The following is a 14,695-nucleotide window of genomic DNA, read 5'->3' on the forward strand; positions in this document are numbered from 1 at the left end:
GCACGTCAGGACAAATCGACGTTAAAAGCCAACGCGGCGGATCAGCAGGCACCTTTTAGATTACTAAGCGCAGGAAGCGAACAGCTAACGCAACGAGTATTAGCTGTAGCAGCCGACGCGGTAGAAAGAGGTCTCTTTATAGTAGTAATATCTGGATTCGCTGGACAACCAGCCAGCCAGCCAACTAAGCTTAATAGGTACCAACTAGCCCGAAGGCCGAGCGTAGGCTAGATCTCCGCAGGCAGCACTGACTGTAGTTGAGTGGACGGTGAGGAGGCCGAAGCTTCTGTTGTCCAAAACGACGGCGACAATGAAGAAAACAACACGAGACGAACAGAGAGATGACAAAGGAAAAGACGCAACAGCGGCGACAAAAAGAGACCAACCTTAAGAACGAACATGCTGTGAGCTGTAGACAGCGGCGAACCCGGCGGGTAGCTCTAGCAGCGTGGGCCAAGAAAAGTTGAAAACGGTACGAGCCGGTCTATAGGACCAGTCGAGCTGCTGTTGATATAGGAAAGTCCGTCGACGAGAGTCAGCAGCGCGCAATACGATCGAGCTAGAGACTAACCCTGGCCGGCAGTAATTAGACTCAGCAACGGCTAACCAGATGACGAGCCTCGGTCGTCGTTCCGTGCTACCTTTCGAACGCCATCGTCCAAGCACGCTGGTCGCCGACGACTAATACGAATTACTGCCATCGTTTCGACTACTGATTGTGCTGTGACAACGGCATCCGCCATTTTGATGCTCTCGCATAGGCAGCGGAACACAAAACGACGACACGAAGGCGCTATTTCTTAGGAGAACAACAAGACGAGCTCAACTGCCTTCGAGCAGAAAGGACCGAAGGACAGGCCATGCGGCTACATAGTAATGGTAGTAGATCTCGTAGAAGTGGTAAGAGTCGCTGCAGCAGAGTCTGGCGTAGTGGTGGAAATGAGCTGACTGGCTGGCGGGAGAAAACTGGATCAGAAGGAGTGTTGCGGCAGCAGCAACGACAGTAGACGTCGGCTGCACCGTAGTCGTCGATGCCGGCAACGATCCGTTGCACTTATTGGCCGTGGAGAAAAGCAGGCTCAGCTCGATCGGGAAAGACTGAAGCGCCAGCTGGGGTGTGTGAGTACGCTGCTAGGTACAGCTTTGGCTATAACTCGTTGTCTCTACGCGCGTAGTTCGATGCAGCCCAGCAGATCTTTTGCTTCTGAAGTGAGCGTCCCGTATGGAGCCTGTTGATTACGGCGATCAGGCAGAAACGGAGAGTAACAAGGGTTCGTGGTTGTGAGCATTTCTAACGCTGCTTTCGGCCATGCACTAATCAAATGACGTTACCGCGATTGTTGTACTCCAGTAATCGCCGTTCCAGTTGTAATTACTCTTATTTCAACGTATTTGTTAGTGAATACGATTCGTATGTAGTTAATTGATAAATTTTGTGACCATTACAAGTATAGGCGTCAAGCTCGTAAGAACTATTTTTGCGCCTCTTTGTACTAGGAAAAAAAGACGCCGATCAATGCCAGTCGCTGCAGAGTTCAACCTGTCAGTTATTATGGAGCATTCTAAAATGGCCGTTGGCAAACAACATCATACGTGCTTCAGAGAGCGATTTTTATCGTTTTATAGAGTTTCGTTACTTTATTCGATTGTGGTTGTGTTTCATAAAATTATGTGAATGCCACCAGTAGAGCCGTGTTCGGACGAAGGATTATAGCTAAGGTGCATCTTAAGCTATTGTTATAATTGGATAGACAATAAAGTTTATAGTGTACTGGTTCACAGTGTGTATCATAAATTGGATGTACATCATTCTGAAAACCATCATCGCTGAACGATGAATACGTTAAAGAGATATTCTGTTGGAAGTATGCTCCATCAGAACGGGAGTGTATCACCGCGCGCTAAGCATAGTTCATCGAACGGTGGAAAATGCGAAGCGTACTACTTCACCGAGGTACTTTATTTAGGTTAATTAGATCGTTATGGTTCAGATAGTGGTAATGCTTGTTAGATATATAGCTACACAGAGCCGTTGGAACTAAATAGACCCTAGCACACAGTACGGGACTCAACTGTGAAGTACACATCCCACTTAAGCATTGGTCATTTTCGTGTATTTACACGAATTTCACTCGAACGTCTGCAGGAAACGTTCAGTTTCTATAGACCAATCCCGAGTACGCATGTTGTCCTTTGTTCTTGTACGAATATATGTTGCGTATAGAAATATATAGATTTTTAGAACAAGATATACATATTTCGATGTATCGGTGTGTTCCAGCCGTCCGGAAAAAAGCGTATTCGAATTTTGAGAGCACTTTTGTTTATCCTGCCGTGTGACCAAAGTGAGATCTGGCTAACCCCATAAAACTTAGACCCAACTCACGTAAGGTAACAATGGCCACTATCGAGTCTAAGTGTAAGAGAAGATCTCTAATCCAGCGCGCGAGAATAACCAATGTTCTGCTATGTAACAAAGCTCCGGTTGATAAAGTGTAGTGTGATTTCGGCCTTACGTAGCTTGATACCCCTCTCCAGTGTGACCTCCTCGTTGGGGGTACGCCGATGAGTGAATATTTCCCAGAACCAAAAAACGCTACTAGGAAATGTTGCAGTCGAACGAACGTTTCGAATTGCACATACCAAATCTACAGCATATTGCAAGATGAAGGATGCATTGCACATCATACAATCTATGTAGAATGAGTGTTAAAGCGGGATTGGAAATCTCAGCTATATTAGCCAATTATCATTCACCTTCTCTTATTGCTTTACACATGAAATGCTGTTTGTATTAATCATTTTTCTTATTGGTGAAATAAGCTTTTTTAAATTTGGCGCCACTCTAGACTTTGACTAGCAGCGCTCGGTAAACTCTAAGCGTATATGTTAAAAATTATGCGGTAACATAAGACTGGCTAGTATATCTCTAAATCCATTAATCTGTACAGTTTAATTGTGCGATAAATTATGCTTGATTGAGCATTGCCAAATGGATACAAGTGTAATTGAGTATCAGATCATCCATTAACTCGTTGGACCACATGCGGCTGTGGTGTCGTCGTTAAGAAGTTCTTCCACAGTTTAAAAGGCCATAGAGCGACAACCACACGAAATTGTTAGCAAAACAGCAGCGACCGCTGGCCAAAAAACCACAATATAATATCGATATTTTTACACAGACTAAGGTTCTCGTACGCTCCATTTCTCAATGAAATCATGTCGAAGCAAACAAACTCAGATACAGAAATAGAGCGTCACCTACGACGTCGACGCAAGAATATATTTGTTTGCGGAGCGCCGTGTGTAACGCAAACAAGAAGTGATCCATACGCAGTGCTAGCATCTCATCATACGTATGGCCTAATATTCCTGTGAAGTTTTTCCAACGTGTATGTGTTTCATGTAGATATCTAAGTCAGTCGAATTTTTAGCACCAAAACAACAAGAAACGACAAGAAAAAAGCGTATTATCAGAACACAATCGACAGTTGGAAATGACAGCCATATACGGCACTGATTGGAACAATCAGAAGTAGCAATGGTGTACCCACACAGACGTTCCAATCATTTCCCCTTAGGGGTTGTTTGTTACCGGATTCGTTTTCGTGTGCGTTTTGGTTTTACGAAAGGAATGATGACACCATCGCCGGAGCCCCCGCGCAAGGCTGGGTATAGTCCAACCCAGAAAATCATATATATATATATATATATGTCATAGTATTATTGTGATCGCTACCTTTATGGTCGTGTAATTATGTAGCGGACCCTTGGGTTTTTATACAACACTGTTTTTGATATAAAGTTTGGTAATCAAAACTTTAAACTGAATCATGAAAATGGTAGGAATAATTATGAATATTGCGTGATTTCCCTGACTGTGTCAAATTACTTCTGAAATGATATGATTGTCTTTATTATTGGTGTTGCCACATGTATCCCAATCATCACCCCGTTGGATCTCAGATCAAGTAAGAAGTATAAAATTCAACATGATATTATCAATTCAAGGAATTGATAATATCATGTTGTTGGAGACGTCTAATCCATGGAGAAGCGTTCACATGTGGGACTCTCTGTTGTTGATGTGGCTAACTCGGAACCATGTAATTGTATGCTTACGTGGGGTCGTCCGTTTTGTCTTTTCACTTCTTCGCGACAGACATTTTAAATGCCCTTGTTCATCCTTCTCTATTACGTAGACGTAATATTTGTTATGCGTTTCTTCCAACTAGCGGCATGCAACGTAGTACGAAACGAACACCATCGGTCTGTGATCGAGAGATTGAAGGGGTAATCCGTTCGTTCGTGAATTCTGGAAAATTCGTGAAGTAGTATTTAAACAGGCGCTGATACAGAGATGCGCTACGAACGTATCGAACGTGCAGGCTTAATTTCATTTGCACGTGCAGTCATTCATGTCTGCGGGCGTGCGTGCGTGCGCGTGTGTGTCTATGTGTGTATGGGCGTGCGTTTGTGGATGGACCTACATGTAGGTATATGTGTGTTCTGTCGTAAGGAAAACCAGGTAAAAATTATTGCTTGGTCAAATTTCTGTTGAGAGGCTATATGATGGTATCGAGAAGGTCGTCAAAAGGAAAGTCCAGTTATTTGCGGTAGGCCACGAGACCTAATCACTCCTGGATGAATACTTTTACTATGCAAGACCGTACTGGCGGTGATATTATACGAAATACTATTCCTATTGAATCTGTGAGGAGAACGAACGATACCTTATTCGTGACCTTTACATTTCTGAATAGTGTTTTGAAAGTTGTCGCAAATGGCCAATGACGAGTAAAATTGTTTCAACTGGTTTATCGTATACGATCGCTATTAAGGTTTGAATTTCTTAAAATGTGATATTTAAAGCTTATTTTTTGTTAGTTATTGAATAAGGGAATCATTTACTAATAATTATTGGTTAATTCCGGCTGTCGTAGTCAGCATTCTTATTCACTTGGGAAGCGTTAACATGACGGATAATTTGGTAACAAAGATAGAGGCCTTCAATTTGGTAAAATTGAAGGCCTCTATTTTTGTCGACGAGCTCCTACCTTCCCTTACGAAACAGAAAAACATGTAAAAGTCCTATGGGGTTTGATAATCAATTTGTCTGTCGTAGACGTAGGTATTAATATATTACATAGTTGACGTTTTTTCAAGGCGCAATCTCTTTCAGCCATAACATGTTGATGGAATCAAGCCCTAAAGCGGATGAAATTTTTTTACAGTTATGCAGTGCTAAAACTTTAAAACTTTTTTTAAGTGGTCGTTTGTAGAAATGCTAATGAAAAACCCCTAGCGCTGATATTATATCTAATACTCCCACATTATCGAACCGGTGGGTGGGGAGGGGGGTAGATGACCTCATTTTTTATTCTACTATGTGATATACCGACATACGTCATTATATAAGACTGCAACCTATGGCTAGATCTGTTCTATGAAGTCTCGTTGCGGTGTTTTATAGCTGATCGCGATTGTTTTCAGGCCATGCTCTTGAACGTTTTTATTCCGTTATGTCGACCTTGTCCTGTTTGTCTAAACAGTGTATTTGTCTATAACACACCTTGGTTGAATACTTCGATTTTGATTTGACATACGTCAAAATATGAATACGTTCTTACTCAGGCGAAAGAATCTCTCGTCGTCTAGGACAGCAGATATGCATTACGCGTTGGTGGCACATGCCTCAAAAGAAACTGATGTCAATTTAATTTCTAGGAACTTTTTCAACAATACGATAAGTTTGTACTTCAATTTTGGGGTATTAAATCATAATGTTGTTGTAATTCCCTGTCATGATAGAAAGTCAGTGCCGAAAACAGTAACAGTAATAGTAATAGCTAAAATAAATAGCTCGAGAATCGTCTCCTTAGTTCCCATGTCTTCTGTTGGTCGCATGCAACCAAGTTTTTGCTTAGTTGAACTCAGAGTCAAGCCACTTATTAGTACCAGCTGTAAACACTTTTCGTCAAGTATCTACAAACTGACAGTGCACGTATTACCCAATTGGCTCACAAATGGTCCAACTGATCAGCCAACTATGTTGTTTATTATTTACTGATATCTTAGCTTGTTATACCTAAACTATGAGAATAGAATGAATATATTTTGAAATAATTAGCTATATTTTATATTAGAGAAGTATCTCTAATGTATCATGATGCAGTATATTTAGCACATAGCTTCAACCTAGCAATCCCCTTTAATTATTCCTCAGCTACTATGCTGGCAACGTTAAAAAGAAAGCGGTAAGGGTTGCACGAACCATCGCTTTATTCAGTACAGCCTTTGCCCTGTGCTCGCTGTATTGTGCATTGGGGTGGGGTTGGCAGTTAAAGATTCGGAGTGTTCTGGCCCGTTATCCGCACGCGAAGAATATGCTTGGCTTGTTTGTTTCGAAATAATGCCATTTCTCGATCGTGTGACAGTCGTAAGGGTCGATCATGCTAAATGCACATGATTTCTTATCCTCTCCTCTGCCGCTGCTGAAGTGGAGAAAGGACAGCGTGTTTCAGTTACTAGCAGGCTAAGTCTCCGTCATCTAAATCTTTTTATAACGTAAAATTTTAAAATGACTTATTGTCATCACGTTATGTGACTATTGATATTTTAAATTTACTCACACATTTGTCAAAGGACTATTTCGAATTCGATGTCCTACGTAGAAAAATAGTGTAAAGGTTCAATTTAACATTTCGTTAGCTTTGCGCCCTCGTGCTATCTAAGCTATTCCTGTTTGAGCCTCCTTTCATCGGATACTTACCGACAAAGGTGATTCACTTTGGAGTGAATAGCAACGGCTTTCGATGTCAGCCTGAACTACTTTGTGGAGTCTAGTTTATTTGCAAACTGTGCCTCGTTGTCCTGTCTGCATCGGCTATTACGGCAACGCTGAGCGATTGGCTCAGACATTAAGCTTCCGAATCGACTCAGGTCACGGTCGAGCTCTCACCCAGTTCAAAGGCTTCGCTATAGACCGTCGTCAGTACTATCACCGCTATTAGCGCGGCCGCCGTCATCGTCTGCCACGGAAAGGGCTACCTCTGAATCCTCCTACAGTTCTTACTACCGATGCAGTTCCACAGCTGTTAGAGACCGATGCGTCCACCCTTGTCGATAGTTCGGTTGGCCTGTACAGGCATGACAGAGCCTGGTTTCACTACTAGCATTGCCTATCTATAAAGCCGCTAGCTTCGTGTTGCTTTTTCCATGCGGAGCGTCGTTTTGCTTCGCGGCGACTTGAACAAGGCCACTACTCCTGTCCCTCCTCTTTACGGTATCACCGACAAGCCAGCCAATCGCCGTCTCTTTTACTCTGCCTGAATTCTAGTGAAACTGGAGCGAGCACCGGTTATGACAGCACGATGCTTTCGCGTGCAGCTGCTGTTGCTGATGTTGTTGTTAATTAGTTGCGTGGTGCGTTGTAATGTCGACCACTATCTCATTGCTCGGCCCATTGCTAGCACTATAGTGCTATAATTCCGATGCCAGTCCGATGAGAGGGTGGAGTAGTACCACGCTGTTCGCGCCGTGGCCAAACAGCCGCCTTAACCGTTGACGAGAACTGCGTATTCAATGAGCGTTGGCGGTACGACAACTTCTAACAACAACGGACAGCGTCATATCATGGGACTGCTGTTTCTCTTTGTATTTGAACGGTGGCTGCAGTACCGTTAAAAAGAATCAAAACGTATAAACGCGCGCTTCAAGGGTAAAAGATAGACAAGAGAAAATTGGTTTGATTTGATTATGTTATATGTTATGCTACATGTAAATAGCACAGCTTACTCTATCCTTCTCCGTCGGTCAGTCACATTGCGGTCGCCAGTTGGCGGCTTCCCTGTACTTGCCCTGATTTTTGCCTCTAGTCGTATGCGTCATCCTCCCTTTCTTGTTCATACAGCTTCTGGCATACGTACTTATCTATTCATATTTGTCCACTACACTGATGTTCCCTTTGGTGGCGCTTCTACTGCTGGTGCTTTTAAAAATAAACTAATCCACATGCATATTTCACATCCGCACACATGCGCACACATTGTGTGTGTACCCACGAGCAAAATCATACAGGCACAGCAATTCCCGCTAGCGCCGCGTCAGGCTGTCGGATCAACTGACCCGGATCCTAACATGGCGTTGGCGCTGATGACGCTGCTGCTAGTGACGATGACGGTGCTTCGCCGGCGGTGTCGGCACGAACGCGGTAGCGAAACACGTACGCAGGTCGTACTCTTCTTCTCTCTCGTTCTGCTCCGTATGCTGCGTACGAAAAGGCCCCCGCCACTGCCGTCGTCGTCTCTGCGCGGCAATCTTGCGGTCTCTGGCTTCTGCGCGTTTTCTTTGTACGTCCCGGAGACACTGGTCATACCCCTACAGCCAACGCATTTTATAACCGTAATGATCACAGCCACCCGGACCGCCGTCTGCATCAGCCAGAGCGGCGCAGAAGTGGAACAGTTGGCCTACTATCAACGTAACTATCATCGTAGTAACGGTCGCTGCTAGCTGCCTGTGTGTGCTGTGTTAATAGAATGATACTTACGTACGTGTCTAGTAGATTAAAAGACCAATGGGGTTAGCATTGATTTGACACGATGCTATAAGATCCTCTATAATTACAGTTACTGCCTCGGCTGCAGTATTTACTTGTTGCAGTTATATTATGCATTATATATTGCACTGTTATATCTGATATGTCAAATTTTGTTTCCGTCGTAATTATTCCTGCCCTAGGACAATAATTGAATACTTCGCACTGCTATGTAAAGCAATAATAGTAGGAACTTTTGTTTGTACTATCGACCTTTTTTTTTGGCCCGGCTTTTCCATCCTACGACCTACTGCTGCTGAATCGTTACGTAATTGGAACGCATTTCCTTGACTTCACAATGGCAGATCGGTTTTCCATATTCCTTTTGGTGTAATTGTTGTTATCGTTGCTGTGACAGCGTCAGCAGCAGTTTTTGCAGCGTTATTTGTCGCCCAACGCGCTGGGCAGTTGGGCGTTTTGTTGGCCTTATGTGATGAAATTTTTTTTATTGCTTTTCGGTGTTTTTTGGTTCTTGGGTTTTCGCCCAACGCTTGACAAGCAAGTGCTGCTATTCACTGGGTCGCCGTTGAGATGAGCGGACCTTCGTTAGTTGGACATCTATGTCTCGTCCCTTGCCTGTCTCGGAAAGGGACCACGGGAGCAGGGCGAAGCACAGACGCCTCCAGGCGAGCGGGCCTCCGTGTCTACACCACGTTCTACGACGTTGTCCACTGAACGACATCGGCACCATCGCAGGGAAGCGCAGAAGTGCGACGTAAACTTAACGGAAAATGAACACACCGTCCCACTGCAGAGGCAGCGCACAGAGCCACATTGGCAGCTGCAGGTAGCGCAAAGCTAACGCGACACGCGACGCTCAGTTCGCCGACATGGCGTTGCTGGGCTATGTTGTCTTTTGATTGTTGTCAATTCAATGGCTTTCGCCTGCAGTGATAGTAAACAAGTCAGTCACCAAGCGATCATTGAGGTACTAAAATAATCGCACGATTGCACCTGGATACGAACGACCCAACGGAAGAGGACTGTCCAAGTAATATTTGTCTCCCAAATCGTGAATGATTAGCAGTTGAGACCGACGTCGTTGGCAGTTGGCAATGTAATAGTATTGTGGACTCGAAAGAAACACCGAAGTACAACGATTCCTTCGACACGTGATTCGAAGGGGGTTGTTCTCGGAGAATCGAAGAAAAAAGCGTTTGCATGGATGCTATGCGTCGCTCATAATTGTGGATACTGTGTTCGCAAAAAATGGTGTACTTAGACTAAACGATTTTGACAATTGAATCGTGTCGTATCTTGAAGTCAGCAAGGCTTGACCGCTCCAGTCATTCGTATCTTCTACAGGGACCAGTTCAAATTGAACAATTATGATGACAGAAAAGGCATTGAGGTGCATCATTTAAGGACCACCGAAGCTACTGTATGAGACCGTCCCTCTAAAATTTTCGTTTACATAGTTAGCATCTTCGCAAGCCTATGTGCATATGTGTATGATCTGGCGGTGATAAATTCCTATCTGTAGGATTTATATTGAACTAGTGCTATAACAAAGCAGTAGGACAAAATAACGGACACGTTAGAGGACAGAATGCCGAGCGAAGTGATTCGATACGGCGAACGTAAACCGTTTAGCTACGTGCACGGCACCCTCCGCGGTGATCGATGGAGGGGTTCGCAGTTCCTCCACGCCGATCCTTACGGCAGTGCGCCAGTTCATCAAGTACACCAACATTCGAGCCTGATCAATTCTGGACAGAATTACTACAATGGCTTGCAACAGCAACAGCAGCAGCAGCAGCAAGGCTCGCAGTCGCCCTATTATGTCGTGCACAGTACGGCATTTGGAACAATCTCCAGAGATATGGGATCTCGTCTGAACCTCGACAGCATTGGCCTTGCTAATTCTATGCATAATGTAGCTGCAGCGGGCAATCACATGATCGATGTTTGGAAAACGGTACGGACATCTGTCAACATAACTAGATACCTACAATAACAATAACCCTGCTTTAATGCACTCGAAAATCAACTATTTTTACTCACTAATTTTTTATCATGATTCCACCGCTATTACGAACGCTGTTACGCTGTAGACGAACACATTTTGACGGCTTTCTCCAAACGACTAATTAATCGAACTGTAAGCCATTTCGTGCATGCGAGAGGTTTTTTTTTAACTTTGCAGTACTAATCGTTCTTGAGTCAGACTCATCGAACGCGGACCTTAATGTTACCTTCTTGGAAGAACATCTACTGAAATTCGGTCCCCCGCCAATACGTTATTGTCTCATTGCTTTTGGCCGAATTACCTCCAACCAGGAGATGATAGCGCAACATATCATTGTCGCCGCGCATTACGCTTTTCACTATCTTAAACCACGTTAGTACGGAGCTAGCTCTATCCTTTAGAAGCGTATGCACACACACGACATTTTTCGTGGGTCACACGGGTCTCCAGCCATATATAATCATTATGACTGGCTTAGATATTAGCTGAAAATCACTTCGGAGTAGATTGCAGGCCTCCAAATTACAGGTCTAACTGGAACATACCGGTTCAGCCAGACGTCGTTGAGATGTGGCCGTTGTAGTGAAGAAGCTGGTCGCCAATTACGGCAAACGTGTTCCTCGGTACCCCTTTTTTACGGTCCTTCCTTTCATTATGGAAAGATTGTGCGCCTCATTTCTAAATTAGTCTTCTTTTCTAAAATTAAAAGAAAAGGAAACGACCAGAACAGAGGTCAAATGGAAGTACCATAATAGCTATTTAACTGCTTTGCGTAACTGTTCTAAGAAAGAAGTCCTGTTAACTTTTCTTTTGTTAATAAATTTATAGTTTGTTAAACTACCAGTGTATCAGACGGCATGACGTGTTAAATATCCAAATTAAGTTGGAAGAAACGTGAAGACAACTGTCAGGGGCAGATACCTTTTTTTGACCTGTTTCGGTTATATTCAGGTGTTTATTTACGAGTCCTATGGCGTTTTCTTCAACAGAGCCCCTACATATACTCCTCAGCATAGGATAGGAATCAGGAACCACTACCTATAAAGTCAACAAAGTATCAGTCATATCTGATAAAGATATCGATTTGGCCACAATTGTTTTATGAAATCGGTCATTGACACAACCCACCCACACAATTAAGGAAAACTTACTTTCATAAGTATCAGAGTAAAGTAACATAGCAGGGAGTCAACATAGAATTATTCGGTTATCTGCTAGCCTCTACGTGTATCAGAGATAAATGAATAATCGAAATTATTTCGAAAAACGCTAATAAGAGCGAATTGGCTTGTAGCAGCCAATCCATTTTCATCGGACTTATCTATCGTTGCGACGCTGAATACTGGATCCGATTTATTTCGACGTAAACCCGTCAAGGTACTTCGTCTACCTTTGCAGCCGCTTCGTCTCCGTATCAAAAATCGATCTGTCGATTTAAGTGCGACTGATCCTAACACCAGCTATTGATTTCGCTCGCCGCTGTTAACGATATCTTCGTATCTTATTCATTGTTATCTCAATCGATTCCGAACAGATTCGCGAAGATCGCAAAAAATGACGCGACTGTTTTTTTTGTCCCTAAAATACTGGCCTCCAAGTCCCGCTGTATTCGCTGGAGCACCGCTGCCATTGCAGTCGCAATCGCTTGCACCCATCGTGGCCACCGGTGGTCGCAGTTTTCGTTTACGCAACGGTTTTCTTTTCGCAGCAAGTGCTCGATTGGCGCCAAGTTAGAATCGATTCTTTGTATCGTTCGTTGTCCCATCCATACAGTCAACAACATAACGTCATTAGGCAGGGTAGCGATAGCATTATAAATGTATTTCTTTTTATGGAACAAGGATCACGTAGGTGCTCCCAAATACAATGCAAGCAGCGTATCTATTTTTGGGCGTTTTTTTTTTTCTTTTATCGAACGCCCGCGGTGCCTCTTTGCGAATTTTCGAGTTCGATTGGATGATAAGCGCTTGTGGTAACGTTTTGCGCCATGCTACAGGTTGTGAGCCCCGTTGCTCGGGCTGGTACGTGGCAGCGGGCTACGGGACGATCAGTATGTCTACTAGCCGTGCAGTGGCCGCGTCTGCTCCTCGTCGCGACGCCACAAATGTCTTGGGACGACTGCTCCAATGAGTCCCAGTTCCGTTGTGAGTCTTCGCCATAAAAGATGAACGGAGAACGGGGAAGCTGCAGCATTAAGTGGATGGGGAACGTCGTCTTGATAAAGTGCAAAAAGAACACGTGACGGAGTAGCAACGATATACCAGGAAATCAAGTAGTTGAATATATCAATAATAGCTTCTAACAGCGACGAACCAGTTGTAAGCAAACAATTAGTTTATGGTACCGCTCGATTTAAGAAGTAACCGCGTTCTTGATTTCCGGCGTGATCAATTTGTCGGTGCCTGATGCCTGCCGCTTGTACTGCTGCACGCATATGGTAGCAGAAAAAAGGGATTAATAAGACAGCTGCAAGTGATTGTGTCTAGTTGCGTTTCACCTTCAGTTTTCCCATTATTATAATAATTATCTTAATTTACTTCAGATTAGATTTTCTTCGTTAAGCTGCTGCCTTAACTCAAGTTACATCTAGCCGATATTTGTTGTCCTGCTAGGTAGAGATATATAAACACCTTTCCATAGTAATGAGTGACATGAATTGGTGGACAGGGTATGTTCAATTAGATTAAATGGCCGGTCGTAGCTCGAAAAGAGATAGTCTATGATGAGGTATCGCAAAATGTTTATCAGTGCTTATATGGAAAAACTGCGTATGATATAGGGCATGTCTTGTATAGCCTAGTGTCGCAGTGAACCGTAAACAATGCTGAAAGCAGTAATGGTCATAACGTAACGCTTAATCTCAAGAGCGGTCACCGGAATTTTAACCGAAATAAATTCTAGTTTACTGTCCGAAAAAACATTACGGTGATATGTTTTGAAAGCTTAAACTGGCCTACAGGGGGTTCGCACAATTTGAGCTATGTGTATAGTTGTTGAGCTGAACTATGACAAGAGACATCTGGTCATCGTCGGCATTACTGTCTTGTAGGTTACTTTCGACGCATGGCTAAAATGTAATATTTGATAACTGCTTTGTAATAGCGTGCGAGCGGCCGCTTAGATAAATGGAAGGGAACACGGGAAGTTCTCAAAGTCTCATTTATTCAATATAATTTCCACATGCCCGACAGGAGCAACTGGAAACAGGTGAGCCTATAGTAGTACTAAGTGACAACCAACAACAACGAGCACGAGAGCAAGCAGCGTATGAAGTCACAGTTACCCCAAATGGGAACACGGGGAAAAAACATAATTTTTTTTCAACACGGCGCGAACGAGCGGGTACAAACGAAAGGCCAGTAGGCGAAAAGGCATCTTCTTGTTCGTACTGCTTCTGCAGGCGGCTTTTCTTACGACAACTTTTTGTAAGCGTTTTTCGTCCAGCCGATCTTGAAAGCCGTTGAGGCGTTTGCTGGCTACCAACCGTGGACACTTTGTCATGGATTCGGTCCTGGATCACCATACCATATATCATATGGCAAGGGCTCTTCGCTATCATGATCCACAAATGAAGTTACAAGTGTAATCGCATAGTATCCGCGTTGAACACAACGATACAGAGCTCATATAATCTAAATGTAGAAGACCATTTCGCCTACTTTGCTTTGTTTTGTTTTCACAACAGCATTCATTGGCGTCTTCGTTGGGTTCATTCACATAGACTCTGGGATTCGCAGCGCGCTGCTACGTCCTCGTGTTGTCGCGTTGGGTTGAAAAGCGGGAAGCGGATACCTGCTTCTGAAAGCCCGTAACGCTGGCAGTTAGCCCCGTTGATTGGACGATAATTGGCAGCTATATCTATCCGGGTTATAGTAGCGTAGCCTATCATTGTTTCACTTATCACCGTGTGCTACGATGTGGTCTATGCGATCTGACCTTCGAATGTATGGACTAACGAAAAACCAAGGTCAATTGTTCATATAACAACAATCGACTCGTCGTTGACGGCTTTGAGGCTTCCGTGTGTCCATGTTTCTAATGAGCAGTGTCAAACCACAGTTGGTATTGACCGAACTTCGTTGCGTAGACAATAGACGTCCATATTTTGTACTTCGTATATATACAAA

At 43.7% G+C, this 14,695-nt stretch overlaps 1 protein-coding gene across 1 annotated transcript in view; it reads left to right on the top strand.

The window, feature by feature from the left end:
• Positions 1-9,753: 9,753 nt before the first annotated feature.
• The window catches only part of Cip4 (formin-binding protein 1-like Cip4), a gene marked incomplete at its 3' end in the record, with an annotated part of 31,042 nt that continues 26,100 nt past the window's right edge, over positions 9,754-14,695 (top strand). Inside the window, 1 exon segment of the mRNA XM_086970334.1 lies at positions 9,754-10,517. Coding sequence (XP_086826460.1) covers positions 10,149-10,517 — 369 coding nt within the window. The 5' untranslated portion in view covers positions 9,754-10,148.

The sequence above is a fragment of the Varroa jacobsoni genome, unplaced genomic scaffold (assembly GCF_002532875.2).
Source record: "Varroa jacobsoni isolate VJ856 unplaced genomic scaffold, vjacob_1.0 scaffold_932, whole genome shotgun sequence".
Lineage (NCBI taxonomy): Eukaryota > Metazoa > Arthropoda > Arachnida > Mesostigmata > Varroidae > Varroa > Varroa jacobsoni.